At 39.1% G+C, this 24,649-nt stretch overlaps 3 protein-coding genes and 1 long non-coding RNA gene across 4 annotated transcripts; 3 read left to right on the forward strand and 1 right to left on the reverse strand.

Moving 5' to 3' along the window:
* The first annotated feature begins 307 nt into the window (after positions 1 to 307).
* Positions 308 to 1,031, forward strand: LOC138872572 (uncharacterized). Its single transcript, XR_011400998.1, has 3 exons — positions 308 to 412; positions 491 to 607; positions 686 to 1,031. It is a non-coding gene; the product is annotated as an uncharacterized lncRNA (long non-coding RNA).
* A 6,910-nt stretch (positions 1,032 to 7,941) lies between these two features.
* On the forward strand, positions 7,942 to 12,798 carry LOC104214583 (leucine--tRNA ligase, cytoplasmic-like). The gene is made up of 2 exons (XM_070150535.1): positions 7,942 to 8,132; positions 9,245 to 12,798. Exon 2 carries the CDS (start codon positions 9,276 to 9,278, stop codon positions 12,516 to 12,518), a length of 3,243 nt encoding a protein of 1,080 aa, XP_070006636.1. The 5' UTR covers positions 7,942 to 8,132; positions 9,245 to 9,275; the 3' UTR covers positions 12,519 to 12,798.
* Positions 12,776 to 13,693, forward strand: LOC138872471 (uncharacterized). Its single transcript, XM_070150536.1, has 2 exons — positions 12,776 to 13,153; positions 13,227 to 13,693. Exons 1-2 carry the CDS (start codon positions 12,886 to 12,888, stop codon positions 13,370 to 13,372), a joined length of 414 nt encoding a protein of 137 aa, XP_070006637.1. The 5' UTR covers positions 12,776 to 12,885; the 3' UTR covers positions 13,373 to 13,693.
* A 740-nt stretch (positions 13,694 to 14,433) lies between these two features.
* Positions 14,434 to 15,210, reverse strand: LOC138873521 (secreted RxLR effector protein 161-like). The gene has a single exon (XM_070151990.1). The coding sequence runs from the start codon at positions 15,208 to 15,210 to the stop codon at positions 14,434 to 14,436; it is 777 nt and encodes a 258-aa protein (XP_070008091.1).
* Positions 15,211 to 24,649: the final 9,439 nt, after the last annotated feature.

Below are 24,649 nucleotides of genomic sequence, written 5' to 3' on the forward strand. Positions count from 1 at the left end.
AGACTCTACTAGGCACGACTTTTTTGACTTCTCTAGGACACGATCCGCTCTGATACCACTTTGTCACGCCCCGAACCTGGGGAGGCGTGGCTGGCACCCGGTGTCGTAGCGGCTCGAGCGAACCACTTTGTAACTCATTCATTCCTTTTATAACTATCATGGGCAACCATGGCTACAAGTCATAATATACAATTGTAAGTGGAAAAAAAACATTGTACCACTCAACCATTTTTCTTAAAACATGAATACACATGGGCCGTCAAGGCCTCTGACCTACTGTACAAACTGAACGTCTGTCTACAAAGCCTCTAAGATTAACTGACATCAAATGGAACAGGGTACCGGCCTATCCATAAGTCTATAGCAAAACTCTGACACGATGACGCATAGACTCGACTGCACTCCGAATGAGGTGAAGTTTTACCGATCATTCGTTGAATGCCAATCTCGTCTACTATGAGGCTCATCAACTGATTATCTATACCTGCAGGCATGAATGCAGCGTCCCCAACAAAAGGATGTCAGTACGAATAATGTACTGAGTATGTAAGGCATGTAAATCAGTATATAAAGGACATGAAAGAACATGGAGTACATGACTCAACCTGTAAGACTGGATAATTCTATATATCATTTAATAATTATAGTTTCATGCATATGCGTATGAATGCCATGTTGTGCATAGGTACATGTGCTCATAACATCATTAAGCCTTTGAGGACATCCCATCATATCATCTGGATCACTGTGGGCAAAATCATCAACGTATACCAGCTGATCAGGTGGTGGTGCGTATATAACGTCGTAACCTTTTTCCATATCCCATTTACATATATACGCATATATAATGCCTTCTGAGTCATATTTCAGCCATTATGGGCAACATCATCATCGTATACAAGCTGATCAGGTAGTGGTGTGTATATAACGCCGTAACATTTTCCCATATCCCATATACATTTATATACATATATACACGTATATAACGCCGTCTGAGTCATGGGTAAATGCACATGTAAACGAATGCAATGCATGAGAAGTACGTTAATAAAATCTTTCGGAATGTCATAAGACCATTATGCCTTTGAATAATATCATGAAATAAACTTTTTTCAACTTACGTATTTTTCTGAGACTCATGACCAAATGATATAATAATATGGAATCAATAATATAAGTATCTCTAGCGTTTCTATGAATAGAGTCATTTATGGAAGTTGTACATTTGCTCGTTTCGTTTGCATCGTATGGATCATGCCAAAAGGAAAGAATGGATAGCCTTAACATACCTGAAGTAAGAAAAAATCCGTATGATATTCTCTAAGTTCGAACTTCCACTTCTTTGAGGAGGCATTACTGTGAGCGTTACACCTTCATTTAACTGTTTCCACAATTTCCTCAGGTTAAACTATTTCTTAGTATATCCAATAAAAGGTGTAGAAACCTAAATAAACAACTTATATTAACAGATATTTCTATTTTGGAATATCTCAAATGGAAATGCAGACAATGTAATGGACTTCTCAACATGGACGGAATAAGGGTCGGAGCGAGCACTTTTTTTGTTGTCCAAGCATGTAAGTAGTGGATTTTGAACCCAATTTTTTTGAAAAATTAGACCATTGCCTTGGTGTTGTTGTTCCTGCAATCTCAACTGCCATATTTCTTTGAGTGAGTACTGGTTTTGGAAAGGAATTTTGTTGTTTCTTGAATTGTATTCTGGAAAGGGATTGATTTTGAAGTAGAAAAATGTATAGTGGTTGATTAATGTATTTGTGTGCACTTTTATAGTAAAACCATAATCTTATAATAGTTAAGATTTTGAGTCCGAGATGAACTAGGAAAACTATGAAAGCATGTGCCTTACATTGCTTACATACCAAAAAGGCTCTAGCTTTTTGTTGTAGAAAAATGACTAATGAGTCATTTTTAAATTAAAAGGGGGCTGTCACATGCGGGTAGGGTATTTTATCTTATCTCTTAACTATTAATTAACTAAGTAATGACCCGTTATCCGATAATTAATTAATTACCCGTATAATTAAGAATTATTTCAAATTACTTGATATATTATTCACTTTTAATACACTTTATATATACCCTACTATCATGGTCATGTGGTATCATATAAAAAATATATACACTATTATTTCATTAAAACATTCATGTAAAGATTCATATATTTTCTCAACTTCTAATTTTCCTACTCTCATATAAAGAGTAAAATTTTCGTACGCTTAATTTTTAATATGGTAAAAGATAACCTTCTTTTCTTGTGAGAAAATAATTTTTATCTTTACAATAAAAAAAATCTCATAAACTTCCTCATGTTATATATATGTATAATTTACAACATATTCGAAAGTAGTAATATTAATAACTATATAAAATCATATATATTTTTTTCAAACTTTTTACAAAAATATTTCACTCAAAATATCATATCTAATATATATAACGGTGTCAATGTTGTTAAACTTACGGGGTCTTTATTGTCCTGTGAATTTCTTTGTTTATCTACTTAAATTCTGGAGCCTGTAATTCCTAGAAATCCTAGAGTATCCTCGTCACGGCTGCATTGCTTTAACTACTTAAAAGTGGCAATCAAATATAAGCTAGAGCGAGTGATAAAAGGCCTGATCGTTTATAGTCTTGATTATTATTCTTATTATTACTAATATCATCATTGTTATTTGGCTCTAATTAACTAAAATTTACATTTGAAGAACATTCCATAGCCATTAGTTTAATTCTAAAAATTTCCTAACAAAGAAATATTAGAAACGAAATGTAACATATGTTGTTCCATAAAAAGTGCTATTATTATTTATTCTTAATTTAAATCTCGATTTTCTTCAATTACTAATATTAAAGTATGGGATATAACAGAGAAAAGAAAAGAGAGGCATGAAAAAATTAAGCGTGAAGTTTTGGGAAATAAAAGCGTGTTTTAAAGGGTTTGGACACTATTAAGACTAGGTTTAAGGTCTCACCAATTCAGACCTATTTAGACATATTTAGACGTGTAAAAAATAAAAAAATAAATGCCCATAATGGGCTGAATCTCGATTCTCAGTTTGAAGCTTGAAATTTGAAAGGATTGACCAAGATTTGACTTGTTAGTATATGATCTCGGATCGAAATTTTTATAATTTGGTTAGCTCTGTTAGGTGATTTGGGACTCAAGAGCGTGACCGAAATGCATTTTGGAAGTCCGTGGAAGGTTTAGGCTTGAATTGGCGAAATTGAGATTTTGGCATTTTCGAGTTGATAGGTGAGATTTTGATATAGGGTCGGAATGGAATTCCGGAAGTTGCAGCAGCTCCGTTGTGTCATTTGTGACATGTGTGCAGAATTTCAGGTCATTCGGACGTGGTTTGGATGAGTTTTTGATCAAAAGTGTGATTTGGAAGTTCTTGGAATTCTTAGGCTTGAATCCGATGTGATTTTGATATTTTGATGTTGCTTTGAGCATTCCGAAGGTTGGAACAAGTTTGAATGATGTTATGGGATATGTTGGTATGTTTGGTTGAGGTCCCGAGGGTCTCGGGTGAGTTTCGGGTGGTCAATTGGACCATTGCATGTTGTTTGAAATTGCAGAAAATTGCTGATCAGTGTTGCGGAGAAATGGCCTTCGCGTTCGCGAAGGGTTAGCTGGTAAAGGCTGGAATTTTAGCCTTCCGTTCGCGAAGAAGGCTCCGCGTTCGCAAAGGGCTAATTGTTTGGGCATCGCGTTCGCGGGTGAAGCTCTGCGTTCGTGTAGAGGAAATTAGCCAGTTGGGCTTGAGGTGTTTTATTCATCGCGTTCGCGAGAGAGGTAACCCGATCACGAAGGGTCAAGCTGAGGAGCCATCGCGTTCGCGAGTGGCTGGTCGCGATCACGAAGAGTAATTTTGGGTCAAAGTTATTTTGTGCTTCGCAAACGCGAGGCGTTGACCGCGTTCGCGAAGAAGGTTTTGGATGCCTGGGCAGAACGTTTAAATAGCCATTGTCCGCAATTTTGGGGCTAACTTTCACCATTTTTGGGCGATTTTGGAGCTTTTTGAGAGGACTTGAAAAGGGATTCAAGGGATAACACCTGGAGGTAAGATTTTTTAACTCAATACTTGATCCAATGTTGATTCTTACTTGTTTAATCATGAAAAAAATGTGGAAATTAAAGCCTAAAAATTGGGGAATTAGGGCTTGGATTTGAGAGTGTAAATTAGGAATTTGAAGGGGCAATTGAGATCCGATTTTGATGTTCTTGGTATGTATAGACTCGTGAGAGAATGATAATTCTATTGATGTGACTTTTTTCGGATTCCAAGACATGGGCCGGGAGCCGGGTTTGTGCAATTTCGAGATTTTTTATGTAAATTAGATATTTTCGAGTGGGCTTTGTTCCCTTAGCATATTTTAATAGTTATGTACTGATTGTGGCTAGATTTGGAGCATCCAGAAGTTGATTCGTAAGGACAAAGACATCGCAGGCTAGAGTTTGGACCGGATCGAGGTAAGTAATGATTGTAAATACTATCCTGAGGGTTTGAAACCCCAGATTTCACATCATTGTACTACTTTGAGGTGACGCACACGCTAGATGACGAGCGTGGAGTCGTGCACCGTTGAGAATTGTGACTTGGTCCGTCCCGTACGACTGATAAGTTGCGTATTTGATTTGAAATCTTATGATATTCCATATTTTAGATATTGATATTATATTTTGGGTTGTATGCCATGTTTGGGGCCTTGTGCCGACCTGTTGAGACCCTTAGAGGCACTTTCACTATTTTTCCTCACTCTATTGTTTCGAAAACATTTCCTCAGTCATGTTTTACCTGTTTATTGTTTAAATCTGGTTTTATCACTTTACTTCTTAAAATGTGAAAACTGTTTGGGCTGAGTTCCCTGTTTTACTGATGGTCCGAGTGATCGTGAGGTTAATGACTGAGAGATTGAGGGCCTGGTTGTAAGGATTATACATTTATGGATCGCGCTGCACGCCACAACAATATATATATATATGGATCGGGCTGCATGCCACAGCTATATAGCACTTGGGCTATAGGAGCCCATCCGGAGTCTGCATATCCCCAATGAGCGCAGTCGACTATATATATAGATCGGGCTGCACGTCGCAGCAATATATGGATCGAGCTGTACGCCGCAGCGGTTACTATATGGTACCTATTGAGTGTGAGTGCTGAGTGTGAGCGCTGATTCATAAGAGTTGAGTAACGAGTGACTGAGAGGCTTGCCCGAGGGGCTATCTATATACATGTACATGAGTGATGTTTGCCTGAGGGGCCTGGTCATGAGCTTAGTGTTTTTCACTCTTCCTTAAAGTGAGTTTCTATTGAATATGTTGATTTAATTATTGCTTTCACTCATCTTTAGACCGAGCCCTATTGAAAATGTTGAACAAATGCTTTAAACAACTTTCATTTGAACTGAAATTTTAAGTTATGAAATGGGTATGAATTTCTGTTTTGCCGAAAGGCTGTATACGAACTATGTTTCGCGTGAGGGGCCGATTATGATTTTCACTTGCAATATATATATATATATATATATATATATATATATTTCATTAAACCTATATTGAAAAGGTTAAAAAGATGATTTTTAATGGATTTTACTGAAGTGGGAGTTTAATGAAGTGATTTGAGGGGTATTCTGATTTGGAAACAGGTTGTAATCACTATGGTGCTAAGACGTGGTTGACGCGTTTTCTTATTGCTCAATCTTTATTTACTCTTATTACTTACTAGGTTGGAGTACTCACATTACTCCCTACACCTTATGTGCAGATTCAGGTATTTCGAAATCCAGTAACGAGTGTTGATTACTCAGAGGCGGAGTCATCGGAGTTAGCAAGGTGGCTGCACAACGTTCGCAGCACTGCTTTCCTCCCCCCTCAGTTTCATTACTGTATTTAGTGCATTTTTAGACTCTTGTTGTATTCAGACCTTGGTAGATGCTCATGACTAGTGACACCCTGATGTCGGGCTTGTGTCATTATTCCGCATTTTTCTTTTTTTTTTAAATTTCATTATGAGATTATTGATTTATAAATGGTATAAAAACAACTTTTATTGGAAAATAGTTGATTCGGGAGTTGCATCGGTTGGCCTAGTTTCACGATAGGCGCCATCACGATCGGATCGATTTTTGGATCGTGACAAATATTCAGTTAGGCTATTGGATATTAGCAGAATAGTTCCATTTTTGTTGCTCATGGGTTCTAGTCCTAAAAGGATAGGCTAAAGACCATAGGCTTTTGATTCATGTTCTTATCAAAATGCTGATGAAAAGACTTGCTTACCGTGATTGTAAAGAAAAATAAGTTCCATATCTGGGAATGCCGCACTTTTTTTTTTCTCCCAATATTTTTATATGAAAAAAGAGGATTAAAGAGTATGAAGAAGAGGGAATGGTGTAAGCTTCAAGTTAACTGATTTTTTTTTTATATATTTGTAATATCTCACTTTAAACTCTATATAAATCAAGAATTCGCGATATTTACAAAGAAAATCAGACACGACAACAAGATAACGACAACAAGATAACTGTTGTGATATTAGATTACAAAATTCATATACACATGATTATTCCAACCAAATTTCAATTCTTGAGAATGTTCATATACATGGAATACGTATATTCCAGCAATTAAATATTGTTTATCAAAGAGAGCCTAACATGCATATAGGATCTTGCGATTCTGATACACCACCTAATTCATAATATATTGTCACTTATGAAGTTCCTTTGCACTTTAATGAATCAATAAAGATTTGGATAACAAAATTTACAGAGTTCTTTATAAAAAACAAGCAGTTACCAAAAATATAATGAATCTGACAATTAATAGACGAAATGCTTTTGAAAGTTTTAAAATCTTACGAGTTCAAATTTTTCAGGGGAAAAGGATTTGGGTAGCCGACTAGTTGGAGAGAGATAGAGAGAGAGAAAAGGAAAGAGAGGCGTGAAAAAATGAAGCGTGAAGTTTTGGGAAATAAAAACGTGTTTTAAATGGTTTGGATACTATTAAGACTAGGTTCAAGGTCTGACCGATGCAGACCCAATCAGACATATTCAAACGTGTAAAAACTAAAAAAACAAATGCCCTTAATGGGCTGAATTCAGGATCACTCAAACTCATAACCCTATCAAGCGCAAACAAATGAGACCTAAAAAGATTTGAAAAACTATCAGCAATGTTCATTTATAAGTAGCTTATTACAAAAGTTGATCAATTCATAAAATTTTACCAATACTAGCCAATTAGCTATTTTATAGCCAAAAAAGATTAAATTTTAATTTTCTTTTGAGTGAGTGTTATTACAGTAGATTAGGTACATCTTAAGGAGTTTGAATCTTAGTTTTGGGATGATTTGGTGGAGTTTTGAGGTGATTTGAATTAACAATTCGAAATAGAAGATGAACATGAAAAGTAATAATATGTGTATCACTATGTATCAAATATGTATCACATGAATACCCATGTATGTGATACATGTGTCGCAAAAGAATTGTTTTCAACTTAATTTTAATTACGAATTTTGATACCAAATCAGTCCAAAATACTCCAAATCACTCCAATTTGCCTCAAATTTTGTATATTGACTTATCGATATGTTTTCAATGAATTTCAACCATACCCATTGAAAAAGGTCCTTCATCACCTTATTTGCTACCTCGTCCATGAAAATTCTTTCCGTCTTGCATCTAATGTTGCTGATCACTTTAAAAATATGGAAGAAGATCTTTGTATGTGATTTTTTGGAGATAATAAAACCTTATTTATTTGGATTTTCAATTTTTATATGTGTTTAGATAGTTTTTGTAAGTCTATAATTAATTGTTAGAGGTCGGTAAGTTAGGATTTATTTGGAACATTTATATAAGAAATGAGAAGTGAGATAAAATAGACAATCTCGTGGGGTGAAATTGCTTAGTCCAGCTTTTGTACGGACCACTTAGAAAATTTAGTGGTAAGACAAAAGGAAACAGTTTGCTCGAGCAAAAACCCTAGTTTCCATTCTAGTTCGCTTCTCATTCTTCACTGTGGCGCTGAGACGATATCTGCTTCAGCCCAAGCAATTTTCGTCATATGTTGTCTTCCCATTCAATTTAAGCAAATCAAGGTAAACTCTTTTCCCTATTTGTCTCTTTTTTCTGTATTTTTCTCAATTCCTGAACTACATTTGTTAGGAATAGTTCTCTAAATTCAGATGGATCACTTTGCTTTTCTTTCAATTTCCTAATACCCTTAAATCCTCTACTAAAAAGAAAAATCATAAAGCCTCAGTCTTGAGTGGGTTCATTGTTAAGTTACTTTTATTGTTTGTTGTTTATCTTGGTGTTTTTAAAATAAGTATTTCGTTATCCTAATAATTTGAGTAGTTTGCCTTTGAAGAACAGAGCGAGCTTCTGAAACAATGGCGCAGTTGAATTTCATCTGTTTCGTTATCCTAATAATTTGAGTAGTTTTTTTTTTTTTTTTTTTGGTTAATAGCACTTCTGATTTTTGGTCCTTTTGATTTCTGAATAAGCACATTTAACTTTCAATTAATTGAAATATGATCCTTTGATCCATCTTGTGAATATTTAGAAATTGACCATAACTATTAACATTTCCATCACTTAATTACCCATGTGTTATGTTAAACTTGTACTGCCATATTTGACGCTAATATGGTTCTAAAAATAGTCTAAATGTGACATATTTCCTAATGAAAGGGAGCAAAAAGACATTTTAATTAATTGAAGGTTAAATGTGTTGAGTCATATTGCAACCCTATAGTGCAGCCTAATGGTCAATGAAGTGAGTGGAGAACCATGAGGTCTCAGGTTCAAATCCTAGTGGAGGCAAAAACACTATCTTATTTCTTCCTATCTGTCTAAAACATGGTGGACAGAGGTGCCCTGTAACTTTGCTGGTTGGTGTAACTTTGCTGGTTAGAGATAGCATGTACACGGTGGAATTAGTTGAGGTGCGTGCAAGCTGGTCCGTCACCACTTTTTTTAAAAACGTTTAGTCATATTTCACAAGGACCAAAATCAGAATTTACAAATAACTGAGGGACCAGTATTGCTATTCTCCTTTTTTTTTGAAATTAAAATATACATAGTTTGAGTGATGTTCCAGTGCAGCTTATGTGAAGTGGCTTGGAAAGTTTCTTCTTTTCTAATCACCCAGCAAAAAAAAAGAAAAAAGAAAAAGTGTTTCTTCATTTCCATTTTGCTGATTATGCAGATTCTGCGGGGTTGCTGGTGATAGAGAAGTAATGGCAGAAGAAGGCGGCCGAAGTTTTGCCCGAAGGAACAGATTGCGGGAAATAGAAACACAGGTCCATAAGTGGTGGGCAGAAGATGATGTTTTCAGAGCTGATCCTAAAGATTCACCTCCTAAAGTGGGTGAAAAGTTCTATGGGAATTTCCCTTTTCCTTACATGAATGGATATCTACATTTGGGCCATGCATTTTCATTGTCAAAACTTGAGTTTGCTGCAGCATATCACAGATTGAGAGGCGCTACTGTGTTATTACCTTTTGCCTTTCACTGCACTGGGATGCCAATAAAGGCATCTTCAGATAAGCTTTCGAGGGAAATTGCGAAGTTTGGGAACCCTCCTGTGTTTCCTGTAGTGAAGGAAGAGGAGAGTATTGAAACAGATGTGAAGGTTGAGACTGAAGGAAACCAGCCCGCACCAGGTGGAAAATTCAAAGGGAAAAAATCGAAGGCCGTAGCAAAGGCTGGAGGTGATAAGTACCAGTGGCAGATAATGCAGAGCTATGGTCTATCTGACGAGGAGATTGCTAGATTTACGGATCCATATTACTGGCTAACCTACTTTCCACCACTGGCTGTGGAGGATCTAAAGGAGTTTGGATTGGGCTGCGATTGGCGGAGAACTTTTATTACAACTGATATGAATCCATACTTTGATTCATTTGTCCGGTGGCAAATGAGGAAACTGAAAACCTTGGGAAAGATCGTTAAAGATCTTAGGTACACCGTATATTCACCCCTAGATGGTCAGCCATGTGCTGATCATGACCGTGCTTCTGGTGAAGGAGTTATTCCTCAGGAGTATACTCTTATCAAGATGGAAGTTGTCCCACCTTTTCCACCAAAGATGAGTGTTCTGGAGGGAAAAAAGGTGTACCTTGCGGCAGCTACATTGAGACCAGAGACCATGTATGGGCAAACAAATGCTTGGGTATTGCCAGATGGAAAATACGGGGCTTTTGAGATTAATGATACTGAGGTTTTTGTGGTGACTTATAGGGCAGCACTTAATCTAGCCTATCAAAGGTTGTCTCGTATCCCTGAGAAGCCGACTTGTTTGGTTGAATTGTCTGGTCAAGATCTTATAGGTTTGCCCTTGAGGTCTCCCTTGGCATTTAATGAGATAATATACACTCTGCCCATGTTATCTGTTCTTACTGACAAGGGTACTGGAGTTGTAACTAGTGTTCCCAGTGATTCCCCAGATGATTATATGGCCCTCCATGATTTGAAGTCAAAGCCAGCTTTCAGGGCCAAATTTGGTCTGAAGGATGAGTGGGTCTTGCCGTTTGAGATAGTTCCGATTATCAACCATCCCGATTTTGGAGACAAGTCGGCTGAGAGAATATGCATTGAGAAAAAGATTAAGAGCCAGAATGAGAGAGATAAGCTTGATGAGGCCAAAAAAACAATATACAAGGGCGGGTTTTATGAGGGAACCATGATTGTTGGAGAATTTGCTGGCATGAGAGTCCAAGAAGCGAAAGGTCTGATCAGGAGCAAGCTCTTGGAGATGAATCAAGCTGTAGTATATAGTGAACCTGAGAAGAAGGTCATGTCGAGATCCGGGGATGAGTGTGTTGTGGCTTTGACTGATCAGTGGTATCTCACTTATGGAGAATCGGAATGGAGGAAGGCTGCAGAGGACTGTTTAGCCAGTATGAATCTCTACTCTGATGAGACACGGCATGGCTTTGAGCACACTCTCAGCTGGCTTAATCAGTGGGCATGTTCTCGCAATTTTGGCCTTGGAACTCATATTCCCTGGGATGAGGATTTCCTAGTTGAGTCCTTATCCGATTCCATTATTTACATGGCGTATTACACTGTGGCACATCTCTTGCAGAAAGGGGACATGTATGGTACCGATCATTCTTCAGTGAAACCAGAGCAGCTGACAGATGAGGTCTGGGAATTCTTGTTCTGTAATGGGCCTTATCCTGAAAATTCTTCTTTATCTTCTTCACTCCTCAAGGAGATGAAGCAGGAATTTGACTACTGGTATCCATTCGATCTCAGAGTTTCTGGCAAGGATCTTATTCAGAATCATCTTACCTTTTGCATCTATAACCACACTGCCATTTTCCCTAAGCACCATTGGCCACGTGGTTTCCGATGCAATGGGCATATAATGCTTAACTCCGAGAAGATGTCCAAGTCTACTGGAAATTTCCGGACACTGCGGCAGGCAATTGAAGAATTTTCAGCTGATGCCACACGATTTGCTCTTGCAGATGCAGGTGATGGGATGGACGATGCTAACTTTGTCTTTGAAACAGCTAATGCCGCCATCTTACGTCTTACGAAAGAAATAGCATGGATGGAGGAGGTTCTTGCTGCAGAGTCATCTTTAAGAAGCGGGCCACCATCCACATATGCAGACTGCGTATTTGCTAATGAAATAAATTTTGCAGTCAGGACAACAGAGAAAAACTATAGTGAATATATGTTCCGGGAAGCTCTGAAAACTGGATTTTATGATCTTCAGGCTGCTAGAGATGAGTACAGGCTTTCGTGTGGTTCAGGAGGCATGAACCGGAATTTGCTATGGCGATTTATGGATGTTCAAACACGACTTATTGCTCCGATATGCCCACACTATGCTGAATATGCTTGGAGAGAGCTTTTGAAGAAGGATAGCTGTGGCATAAAAGCTGGGTGGCCAGAGGCTGAATTGCCAGATCTTACCCTTAAAAAGGCTAACAAGTATTTGCAAGACACTATTGTCTCAATGAGGAAGCTCCTGCAGAAGCAGGTTTCTGGTTCAAAGAAAGGAAATGTAAATGTGAGTAGCCAAAACAAACCTACTATGGGCCTTATATATGTGGATGAGCAGTACCGTGGATGGAAAAGGGAATGTCTGGAGATTCTGCAGAGGAAATTTGATGCTTCAACCGGCACCTTTGCACCTGACAAAGAAATACTCTCTGAATTGCAGAAGAGCGATTTTGGGCAACAAGGCAATTTCAAGCAAATACAGAAACTCTGTATGCCCTTCTTGAGGTTCAAGAAAGATGAAGTTGTGGCTGTTGGGGTTCAAGCGTTGGACGTGAGGCTTCCTTTTGGCGAGATTGAAGTCCTTGAGAAGAACTCAGACTTGATCAAGAGACAACTTGGTCTTGAGAGATTGGATATATTATCTACGACGGATGATGCTCTGGAGAGAGCTGGGCCTCATGCTGCTGTTGTGAGGCAGAATCCTCCATCACCAGGGGATCCAACTGCGATCTTTCTCTGAGTACAAGAATTTTGCAGCACAAGTGATGATTTGAAACCTAAATGATGTTATAATTTTCTCTTTCTAGGTCTTTTTGTCCCAGAATTCTGCATACATGCAATTATTTTCTACTGAATTTTCAGTCAAAACTAGCGTTTTATTTGCCGCAATCATGAATATAGAGCTACTGCAACTTTATTCAACATTAGAACTCGTTGAGTAACAATTTGACATTTTATATGAACCGAAGACATCTTTCCTAGCTGTATTTGCTTATAAAATTTTTCTGCTTATCGCTCAATTGTGTCTCTTGCTGCTCTGCATATTTTTCCAAGTATTGTTGTATTTTACTTCACAGTTTTAGACAATTTCAGATGTAGTTACTTAAATGATAGAAGAACCAGTTGAAGATAATGTTGAGGAGGATAAAGCAGGGGAGGATAGTGACTCAGATAGAACATATTTGCCTGAAAGCGATGAAGAAAATGACTTTGAATACTCTGCAGATGGTGATAAGCTTACCGACTCAAGCGAACCTCTAGAAGAAGCTTTAACAAATCAACTCAACCCAGATATGGAGAACATTGATGAGCCACAGCCATTTATTGAACGACTGATGTCAAAAGGATGGACTTTCATGGCTGATAGAGAAAAAGGTACATTTTTTTTAACATAAACTTCTATTTATATTTCCTATAACTACTATTATAATAGTAATTTGCTTTGCAGGATCACAAATTCTGTGTTACGCATATGTATGCCTATTTCAAACTTGGATGTGGGCTGCAGCTAGATCGTGTACAACTGCAGATTTCGAGAAATTCATGGAGCTAGTCAAGAAAGAAATGCAGAAGCTCATAGATGGTTGTAAATAATTTCATCAAATCAGTGGAGCATTTTCTACTTTGCCAAAGTGATATGTGTGAAATTTTTAACCATTAGACTCAAGAAGCTAGAGACCAGCCTATTCTAGCCATGTTAGAGATCATTCGAAGAAAACCAATGTCTAGAAAGAATGTGAATGAAACCAATTCACACCAGCATCACCAGTAAATATATGATATTTATTCATGCTGTATAGGTTAATTTTTCATAGTATATCTAATGATAATGAATGTTACGCGACGTATTTCTGATTTTAATTTTGCAAGGCTCAACCACCAAGGGCTCAATTAATTGAAGTGACTATTCAAATAAATTTTTGTGGCTGGATTTATTTTAATTTTAATATTTTCATTAATTACATCCAGAAAGACATCTTTGAAAGGGTTGGGAAACAGACGATTTTCTCTGGAGCTAGAAGTTGAAAATTTAGAAGATTTAACTTTTCATTATTGTACAAAATAAGAGTGGTTATAAAATAAAGACTGTAAAGCATGTAAAGTAAATAAACCGAAGACAAGTATAGAGAGAGATTGATATTATTCAACTTCAAACTGAAGTACATAATGAACTGAAATCTCCTTTATTTATAGAAGAAAAGAAGCAGATGCGAGGCTTTTCTTGAGCTGCTTGTAAGCTGTCTGTATGAGCTGCTTGCAACCTGCCTGTTTAATAAGAAGCTGCTGCAAATCATTTCATTGAGTTGCTTGCAACCTGCCCGCATCAGCTGCTTGTAGATAAACTTCAATGGAGTACTAAATGGATAATCTTCTTCAGGAAGATTATCTATAGCAGAGTATTACATGAACATCCACAATATAATTATTTTCATAACACTCCCTCTTGGATGTTCATTAAAAGATATTGTGCATCGTTAAAACCTTACTAGAAAAAACCCAGTGGAACAAATTCTAGTGAAGGAAAAAGAGTACACATATTTAGTAATACACATTTCTAGCTGCCTCATTAAAAATCTTACAAGAAAAACCCCATGGGAAAAATCTTAGTAAGGGAAAAAGAGTACAACGTGTATTCACTCCCCATGTTGAAAACCTTATTTCAAGTATTTGAGTCTCCACATTCCAATCTTGTATATCATCTTCTCAAAAGTTGAAGTTAGCAAAGATTTAGTGAACAAATCTGCCGGATTGTCACTTGAACGGATTTGTTGCACATCAATGTCACCATTTTTCTGAAGATCATGTGTGTAGAATAATTTTGGTGAAATGTGCTTCGTTCTATCACCTTTTATAAATCCTCCCTTCAATTGGGCTATGCATGCAGGATTATCTTTGTAGAAAATTGTGGATCTTTTATCACATTCCAAACCATATTTTTCTCGAATGAAATGAATCACTGATCTCAACCATACGCATTTCCTACTTGCTTCATGAATAGCTATTATCTTAGCATGATTTGAAGAAGTAGAAACAATAGATTTCTTTGTGGAGCGCCATGATATGACCGTACCTCCACATGTTAACACGTACCCGATTTGAGATCGAGCTTTAAAGGGATCAGATAAATAACTTGTATCAGCATAACCAACATGATCTGCACTATCTTTGATAGCATAAAATAAACCCATATCAAGAGTTCCCTTTAAATATCGCAATATATGCTTAATCTCGTTCCAATGTCTCCGTATAGGAGAAGAGCTATATCTTGCTAGTAAATTAACAGAAAATACTATGTCGGACCTTGTAGCATTAGCAAGATACATAAGTGCACCAATCACACTAAGATAAGGTATTTCGGGACCAAGGAGTTGCTTATCCTCTTCTGGAGGTCGGAACATATCCTTATTCACTTCAAGTGATCGAACAACCATGGGTGTACTCAATAGGTGCGCTTTGTCCATGTAAAAGCGTTTTAAGACCCTTATTGATGGATAAAGATCCCGTCAATTTGCAAACCAAGATAAAGTTTGCCTTTTCAAGATTTTTCATCTCAACTTCTTTCTTAAGATATTCAATTGCCTTTTTAGAGCTCTTCTGGAGTTCCAACAAGATTTATGTCATCAACATAAACAACAAGTATAATGAATTCTGATGATATTTTTATTATAAAAATATATGGACAAATAACATTATTTACATAACCTTCTTTCAGCAAATATTTGCTGAGGCGATTATAGCACATGCGCCCAGATTCCTTTAATTCGTACAAAGACCTTTGTAATCTAATCGAGTACATTTCTCGAGACTTTGAACTATATGCTTCAGACATTTTAAATCCTTTGGGTATCTTCATATAAAATTAATCAAATGAGTCATATAGGTTATGACTTGCATTTAAATGGCATGACATCTTTAGGTGTCTGGACTACTGGTCCGATCCTCATAATCTTTTACAATATTGTGCACTATATTGTATCAAATATATCGTCGACGATCATTTTTTATCAGTTCCTAAGTGACATAACTTGTTGAGATCTCATCACTTTCTTTATTTTCAGGTACCTGAACTTCTTCTGGAGTTTCATGAAATGTTATGTCGTGGGCTCTTCTAGAACTCATTTCCTCCTCATTATGATCATTTTGATCATCATCTCCTATCATTTTCAAGGATTCTTACCTTTGGAACCGATTAGTCTACCACGCTTCATGCGTATAGTAAACTCTATCCTTCAGGGACTTTAATTAGGAGCATTTGCAGCTGAAATATAATATTTAGTTTTGGATCAGCAAATGCTTCTGGCATTTGATTTGAATTATCTTCTGAGTGAGGATCATATTAATGATAATTTGATTCATATAACATATTTTTCAGCTGTTTATTTCATCCCCCAAATATTAGAAAAACTAACATATATCCCCAATCTTCTTTGAGAAACATATCTTTGTGTATTGTGGTAGAGAAATTAATCATATACCACACATCAAAAGATTGTAAAAATATTTGGTTTCTGATCCTAAACCAATTATGAGGGGAGGACTTATCATATATTATTGGTCTGATGTATACAAGTGCTGCTATATGCAATTTAGAAAATCTTAGACCAACACATGACGTTTTGTTCTCATAAGCAATGATTTAGCCATTAATAGGAGGTATTCAATGCTAAACCAGCTTGGATATAAACCAGCATTATCAAGATGAACTGTCTTGATTTCATAATCTGAAAATTATGCTCTTAATTGAGAAAAGCAATTTCAAATGCCAAACTGTAGGTTGACAATAATCATACATGTAACCATCTCATATATGCATCTATAAGTGGTTCACATGATTGGTGAATGAGCCCATATTCACCTTTTATATATTCCAGAATTCAGGGGTCTTAGTCCCAAATTTAGCTAGTATAATTAATTTATTATGAGAACAAGCAACACAGGAGAATTCTTGAAGAATCTTAGAGTTCTTCAGTATATGTTTATCTGAATTCTCAAATAGCTCATTGAAAAATGTCAAATGAAAACTTCAAGTTTACCATGACATGTGATATCTTTTAGTAAACTTTTGATTTACTATGGCATAAACTTTTGCATTAGTAAACTTCTGATTTACTGTGACTGTTTTTGCATTAGTAAACTTCTGGTTTACTCTTATACATGATATAGTACAAAATTGAAGAATAAGGCAGGTAACTTCTCACATACATATTATTTTACCCCCTATGATTGTGGAAACATGAAGATTTTCAATCTTCCAATCATTTATAGTCTCAATATGATAGTCATTTGTATTAATAAACTTCAGGTTTACTACAACATATATTTAGACCATAATCATATAATATGAATGACATATTTGTATATAAACTCTTTGAGAGCCTTCATTTATTATCCACAATTTAATATTTATCTGACATTACTGGTGTCATGTGTCTTCTAGACAAACAGTTAGCTCTTCAGGAGTTTTTGATATATTTTGTACTATCAAATATTGCTCAGACACTTCTAGTATCATGAGAGAAAATTATAATCAAATGAACAATATAAAGACAATTCTAAATTTATAAATGTAAGAAATTAAGAACTTTAGTATTTTTACCACCAACTTTGTGACAAATGTCTCCTTCAGGGAGAAACGCCATTAACATCTGAATATTTTATATCAAAGCGGCAACCACATAGTCATTACATCCTTCAGGGAAAGATACATGAGTTGTTATTTCCTTCGGGGAACTCAATAACTAACCATAATATATTAATGTGGTTGTAGTAGAAAACATTCTACAAGAGTGCTTTTGCTTTAGAATGATACTTAATAAAATTATCCAAGATATTTTACGTACAACAGGTACGTGCGACAATGATCTTTATGCCATAAAAATAATATTGGCTTAGTTTCGAGAGGTGATTTTTGACTTAGGAGTGTGATCGGAATTGGTTTTGGAGGTCCGGTGTAGAATTAGGCTTGAATTGGCGAAGTTAGTATTTTGGCGATTTCCGTTTGGTAGGTGAGATTTTGATCCGAGGGTTGGAATGAAATTCCGAGAGTTTTTGTAGCTTCGTTATATCATTTGTGATGCGTGTGCAAAATTTCAGGTCATTCGACATGGTTTGGTTGCATTTTTGATCGAAAGCGTATTTCGGAAGTTTTTAGAAAACTTAGGCTTGAATTCAATGTGAATTGATGGATTTGGTGTTGTTTGAGGTGTTTTGATGATTGGAGCAAGTTTAAATGAGGTTTTAGGATGTGTTGGTGCTTTTGGTAGAGGTCTCGGGGGCCTCGGATGAGTTTCGGGTGGTCAATCAGACCACTTTTGAGTTTCGAAAGTTGCAGAAAAAATTGATCTCAACAGTTGCAGCAATTTATCTCTTCGCATTCGCATAGGGGTCTTCGCGTTCGCGAAGAGTAAGCGGAGGAAGGTGTGAAATTGGCCTTCGCGTTCGCGAGGCAAGCCACGCGTTCGCGAAGGGGAGTGAGCTTGGTGCATCGCGTTCGCGAGGGGTACTGTCGAATTCACATAGAAGGATTCAAGTCAGGGGATTAGAAGTGAAATTGTGCTTCGCGTCCGCAGGTATGATGTCGCTTTCGCGAAGGGTCGCCTAGGCAAAGCATCGCGTTCGCAAGTCCTATGTCGATTGCGTAGAAGGAAAATCTGGTCAAGATAAGTCGTGCATCACGAACGCGGGAGTTTGACCGCGTTCGCGAAGAAGGAAAGTCAGAACTGGGCAGAAAGTTTATAAGTTATTTCATCCGCGATTTTGAGTCATTTTTCCACCATGGTTGATCATTTTGAGAGCTCTTTGAGGGAGATTGAAGAGAGATTCAAGGAGAAGTGATTGGAGGTAAGATTTATGAACCTAAAACATGATTCTACTGTGAAATTAACCTAGAAATTCATGGAACTTAAGCTAAAAATGGAAGACCTAGGGCTTGAGATTTTGAACTTTTGAATTGGGATTTGAAGGACCATTTGAGGTCGGATTTGAGAATTTTTGATATGTATGAACTCGTGGAAGGATAAGTAACCCGTCGATGTAAAAATTTTTGAGTTTCGAGAAGTGGGCCCGGGGCTGGGGTTTTGCTAATTTCGGAAATTTTGATATTTTTCGATTGTTTTCGCTTGGGCTTTGTTCCCTTAGCATACTATGACGTATTCGTTATGCTTTTGGTTAGATTCGACGCACGTGGAGGCCAATTCGAGGGGCAAAGGCGTCGCGAGCTAGAGTTGTAGCTGGTTTGAGGTGAGTAATGATTGTAAATGATGTCCTGAGGATTTGAAACCCCGGATTGCACATCGTAGTGCTATATTGAGGTGAGACACACGCTGGATGATGAGCGTGGGGTCTTTTACTACTGGGGATTGAGATTGGGTCCGTCCCGACTGATGATTTTACAACGTATTTGACTGAAACTTATTTTTTATCATCATGATTTGGGATAATTGCCATATTTGGGCTTCGTGCCATCTATTTGAACCCTTCGGGCATTTTGACTGATTTTTCATACTATACTTGTTAAAAATCATATCCTTGGTCATGTTTCTATCTGTTTTAAACGATTCGAGTCGATTTTTATCATTCTATTCCTAAATGAGAGGAATTTGTGGGGTGATATCCCTATCTTCTATTATTGTGCCCGAGAGGCTGTGAGGTTAATGACTGAGAGGGGTTGAGAACCCAATGGTGAGGATATTATATATGATGTGGATCGGGCTACACGCCGCAACAATACTTATATGGATCAGGCTGCACGCCGCAACAATATAGCGCTTGGGTTGTAGGAGCCCCTCCGGAGTCTGCACACCCCTAGTGAGCATAGTTGACTATCTATATGGATCGGACTGCACGCCGCAGCGATGTACAGATCGGGCTGCACGCCGCAGCGGTTATTCTAATTTCTGTTATTATGAGAGATATATGGGTCGAGAGCTGAGAATGAGCACTAAGTGATGAGAGTGATCCCGAGGAGCTGATACTGTTCTGAGTGATTGACACTGTTCCCAAAGGGTGGATTTCTACTTGTTATTTACCTGCTAAATTACCCGTTTTACCTGATTTAAAGAGATTTCAGTTGACTTCTTCACTAATTTACTGCTTTAAGTGATTTCTACTGCTTGATATAGAATTGCGTTGTGCCTTTACGTATTTTCTTGCTTTCAACCATTATTTATGATTATTACTCACTGAGTCGGAGTACTCACATTACTCCCTGCACCGTGTGTGCAGATTCAGGCATCGCAGAGTCCGCTCCTGAGTGCTGATCCTCCTAGTCCAGGCAGTGTTTTCAGAGACTACAAGGTGGCTGTTGGTGTCCGTAGCCCCCGTGCCTCCCTTATCTTACTATTTTCATGTCCTTGAAGTTTTGTATCGGATTTCGTATCTAGTAGACTAGTATCCAAATTTTTTAGTTGCTCATGACTTGTGACACCCCGGTTTGGGCTATGTGGGGATGGATTCTACTGTTGTTATCATTATGTCCGCAAATTATGGTTATTATATCATGTTTTAGAACTATTTATGGTATTTAACTGTTTAAATGAGGTGTTCTATTTTGGTATGGCTGGCCTTGTCTTCACGAAAGGCGCCATCACGACCGGGTTCGGGGTTAGGGTCGTGATAAGTTGGTATCATAGCCTAGGTTACATAGGTCTCATGAGTCATGAGGGGGTTTAGTAGAGTCTCACAGATTGGTACGAAGACGTCTGTAGTTATCCTCGAGAGGCTGTAGAACCTTTTTAGGAAAAACTTCATATTCTTGAAATTCTTGTCATGCGACCTTGTTGATCCGAGAACTAAACTTCTATTATTCTATTCTCTCACAAATGGAGAGGATGCGAGCTACCGGACGAGGTGGACGACTACCAGTGCCACCCATTGAGGCCACCAAAGGTCGTGGACGCGGTCGTGGCAGAGACAGAGCAGCGAGGGAAGCACCTGTTGATACACCAGCTGCCCCATCTCTGGATCAGGCTCCAGCAGCACCAGTTCAGGCACCACCTGTGCCCATCGTAATCCCGGGTCTACAGGAGGCGTTGGAACGATCTTGACAGTTTGCACTGGCTTGGCTCAGGCAGTTTCAGCCACCACTACAGCAGCAGCTACTTCACGGGCCAGGGGAGGCAATCAAACCCCTGCTGCTCGCACACCTGAGTAGGTAGTGCAGGGACTACAGACACCGGGGGCACCTCCAGCCTAGCCGGTTACACCAACTCAGGAGTTTGTTGTGCCGGTTATGTCGGATGATGAGCAACGTCGTCTTGAGAGGTTTGGTAGACTCAAGCCTCCGTCATTCAGTGGTGCTGAGGGCGAGGATGCCCAAGGTTTTCTAGATAAGTGTCAGTGGATGCTCCGTACAGCAGGGATTCTTGAGTCTAGTGGTGTGGCATTTACCACCTTTCAGTTTACTGGGGCTTCCCTCACTTGGTGGGAGGCGTAGGCCTTTGGGAGCAGCGCCCCTCACCTGACAGCAGTTCTCCACTCCCTTCTTGGAGAAGTATGTTCTGTAGTCTCGTAAAGAGGAGCTGCACAGACAGTTTGAGTGGTTGAGGCAGGGGGATATAACTGTGTCACAGTATGAGTCAAGGTTTTCTGAGTTGGCTCGTCATGCCATTTGGATGGTTCCGACAGATCGTGAGAGGATCAGGAGATTTGTTGATGGCCTTAACTATCATCTCCGTATTCTTATGACCCAAGAGAGGGTGTTAGGTTCTACGTTCAAGGAGGTGGTTGATATCGCTCGCGAGATTGAGACGGTTCGCCGTCAGGATCGAGAGGAGAGGGAGGCCAAGAGGCCTCGAGGATCGGGCAGTTATAGTGGTGCTCCTTCGAGGGGCCAGTTCCAGCATGGTAGAGGTCGTTCTTTTAGGCCCGCTCAGTCAGCCCGTCTAGAGTATCACGGGGCATCTTCGGGTCCTGGTCATCATGGATCTCAGCGGGGCTAGTCATCACTCAGTGCCCTACCAGCCCAGAGCTCGTCACGTGCCCCATCAGTCCAGGGTTCTTCCATGCTAGGTCCTTCTACTGGTCATTCCGGTGCTAGGGGTTCCCTTCAATCCCCATCTCTAGCACCGGGTAGTTGTTATGAGTGCGGAGAGTTTGGACATATGAGGAGGCAGTGCCCTCGACTTCATGATGGTCAGCTTCAGTAGAGTGGTCAGCCCTCGACTTCTGCTCCAGTTACTTCACCACCCGCCCAACGAGCTAGGGGTGGAGGTCAGGCAGCCAGGGGTCGCCCTAGAGGGGGAGGTCGATCAGGCAGTGGCCAGGCTCGTCTTTATACTATTCTAGGAAGGAAAGATGTTATTGCTTCAGATGTTGTCATTACAAGTATTGTTTCAGTCTGCCACAAAGATGCCTCTGTATTATTTGATCCCGGTTCCACCTTTTCCTATGTGTCATCATACTTTGCTCGTTATTTGGGTACGCCCCGTGAGTTTCTTGCTTTACCTGTTCATGTATCTACCCCGGTGGGTGATACTGTTGTTGTGGACCGTGTGTACCGGTTATGTGTGGTGACTATTGGGGGTCTGGAGACCCAAGTAGATCTATTGCTATTGAGCATAGTGGATTTTGATGTCATTTTGGGCATGGATTGGCTATCTCTGTGTCGTGCTATTCTAAACTGTCATGCTAAGACAGTCAGTTTGGCTATGCCGGGTGTACCGCGGATCGAGTGGCATGGTGTGACTGATTATGTTCCTAGTAGAGTGATATCTTTCTTGAAGGCCCAATGTATGGTTGGGAAGGGTTGCCTTTCATATTTAGCGTTTGTGAGGGATGTGGGAGCTGAGACTCCTAGCATTGATTCTGTTCCAGTTGTGAGGGATTTTCCCAATGTGTTTCCTGCAGACCTGTTGGGTATGCCACCGGACAAGGATATTGATTTTGGTATTGACCTGGTGCTGGGCACTCAGCCTATTTCTATTCCACCGTATCGTATGGCACCAACAGAGTTGAAAGAATTGAAGGAGCAGCTTCAGGAACTCCTAGATAAGGGGTTCATTCGGCCTAGTGTGTCACCTTGAGGTGTGCCCGTCCTGTTTATGAAAAAGAAGGATGGCACCATGAGAATGTGGATTGATTATAGGCAATTGAACAAGGTAACAATTAAGAACAAGTATCCCTTGCCTCACATTGATGATTTATTTGACCAACTTTAGGGAGCGAGAGTGTTATCCAAGATTGATCTCCGTTCAGGCTATCACCAGTTGAAGATCAGGGATTCAGATATTCTTAAGACTGCTTTCATGACCAAATATGGTCATTATGAGTTTCTTGTCATGTCTTTCGGGCTAACCAATGCCCCAACAACGTTCATGCATTTGATGAACAGTGTATTTCGACCTTATCTGGATTCGTTTGTTATAGTATTCATTGATGATATTCTGGTGTACTCTCGTAGTCAGAAGGAGCACGCGAAGCATTTGAGGGTTGCATTGCAGAGACTGAGGGAGGAGAAACTTTATGCAAAGTTCTCCAAGTGTGAATTTTGGCTTAGTTTAGTGGCTTTCTTGGGACACGTGGTGTCCAGCAAGGGTATTCAGGTTGATCCAAAGAAGATAGAGGCGGTTTAGAGTTGGCCCAGACCGTCCTCAGTCACAGAGATTCGTAGCTTTCTTGGGTTGGCAGACTCTTATCGCCGGTTTGTTCAGGGATTCTCATCTATCGCATCGCCCTTGACCAAGTTGTCTCAAAAGGGTGTTTCATTTGTATGGTCGGACGAGTGTGAAGAGAGCTTTCAGAAGCTCAAGACAACTTTGACCATAGCTCTAGTATTGGTTTTGCCATCAGCTTCAGGTTCATATACCGTATATTGTGATGCTTCGAGAGTTGGGATTGGTTGTGTATTGATGCAGGAGGGTAGAGTTATTTCTTATGCTTCTCGTTAGTTGAAGCCCCATGAGAAGAACTACCGCGTTCATGATTTGGAGTTGGTTGCCATAGTTCATGCATTGAAGATTTGGAGGCATTATTTGTATGGCGTATCTTGTGAGGTATTCACCAATCATCGCAGTCTTCAACATTTTTTCAAGCAAAAGGATCTTAATTTGAGGCAGTGGAGATGGTTGGAGTTGCTTAAAGATTATAATATCACTATACTGTACCACCCGGGGAAGGCCAACATGGTGGCCGATGCTTTGAGCTAAAAGGTAGTGAGTATGGTGAGTTTGGCATACATTCCAGTTGGGGAGAGACCTCTTGCAGTTGATGTTCAGGCCTTGGCCAATCGGTTTGTGAGATTAGATATTTCGAATCCCAGTCGGGTGTTGGCTTGCGTGATTTATCGGTCTTCCTTATTTGATCGCATTAGAGAGCGCCAGTATGATGACTCGCATTTGCTTGTCCTTAAGGACAGAGTTCAGCATGATTATGCTAGAGATGTGACCATTGGTGATGATGGAGTGTTGAGGATGCAGGGCCGGATTTGTGTGCCCAATGTGGATGGGCTTCGGGAGTTGATTCTGGAGGAGGCCCATAGCTCGCGCTATTCTATTCATCCGGGTGCTGCGAAGATGTACCAGGATTTGAGGCAACACTATTGGTGGAGAAGAATGAAGAAGGATATTGTGGGATTTGTAGCTCGGTGTCTCAATTGTCAGCAGTTGAAATATAAAAATCAGAGACTGGGTGGCTTGCTTCAGCAGATGGTTATTCCCATTGGAAGTGGGAGAGGATTACTATGGACTTTGTTGTTGGACTCCTACGGACTTTGAAGAAGTTTGATGCTATTTGGGTGATTGTGGATCGGCTAACCAAGTCAGCGTACTTCATTCCGGTGTGTACTACCTATTCTTCAGAGCGGTTGGCAGGGATTTATATCCGGGAGATTGTTCGGTTGCACGGTGTTCCGGTTTCCATCATCTCAGATAGAGG

Source organism: Nicotiana sylvestris, chromosome 7 (assembly GCF_000393655.2).
Source record: "Nicotiana sylvestris chromosome 7, ASM39365v2, whole genome shotgun sequence".
NCBI lineage: Eukaryota > Viridiplantae > Streptophyta > Magnoliopsida > Solanales > Solanaceae > Nicotiana > Nicotiana sylvestris.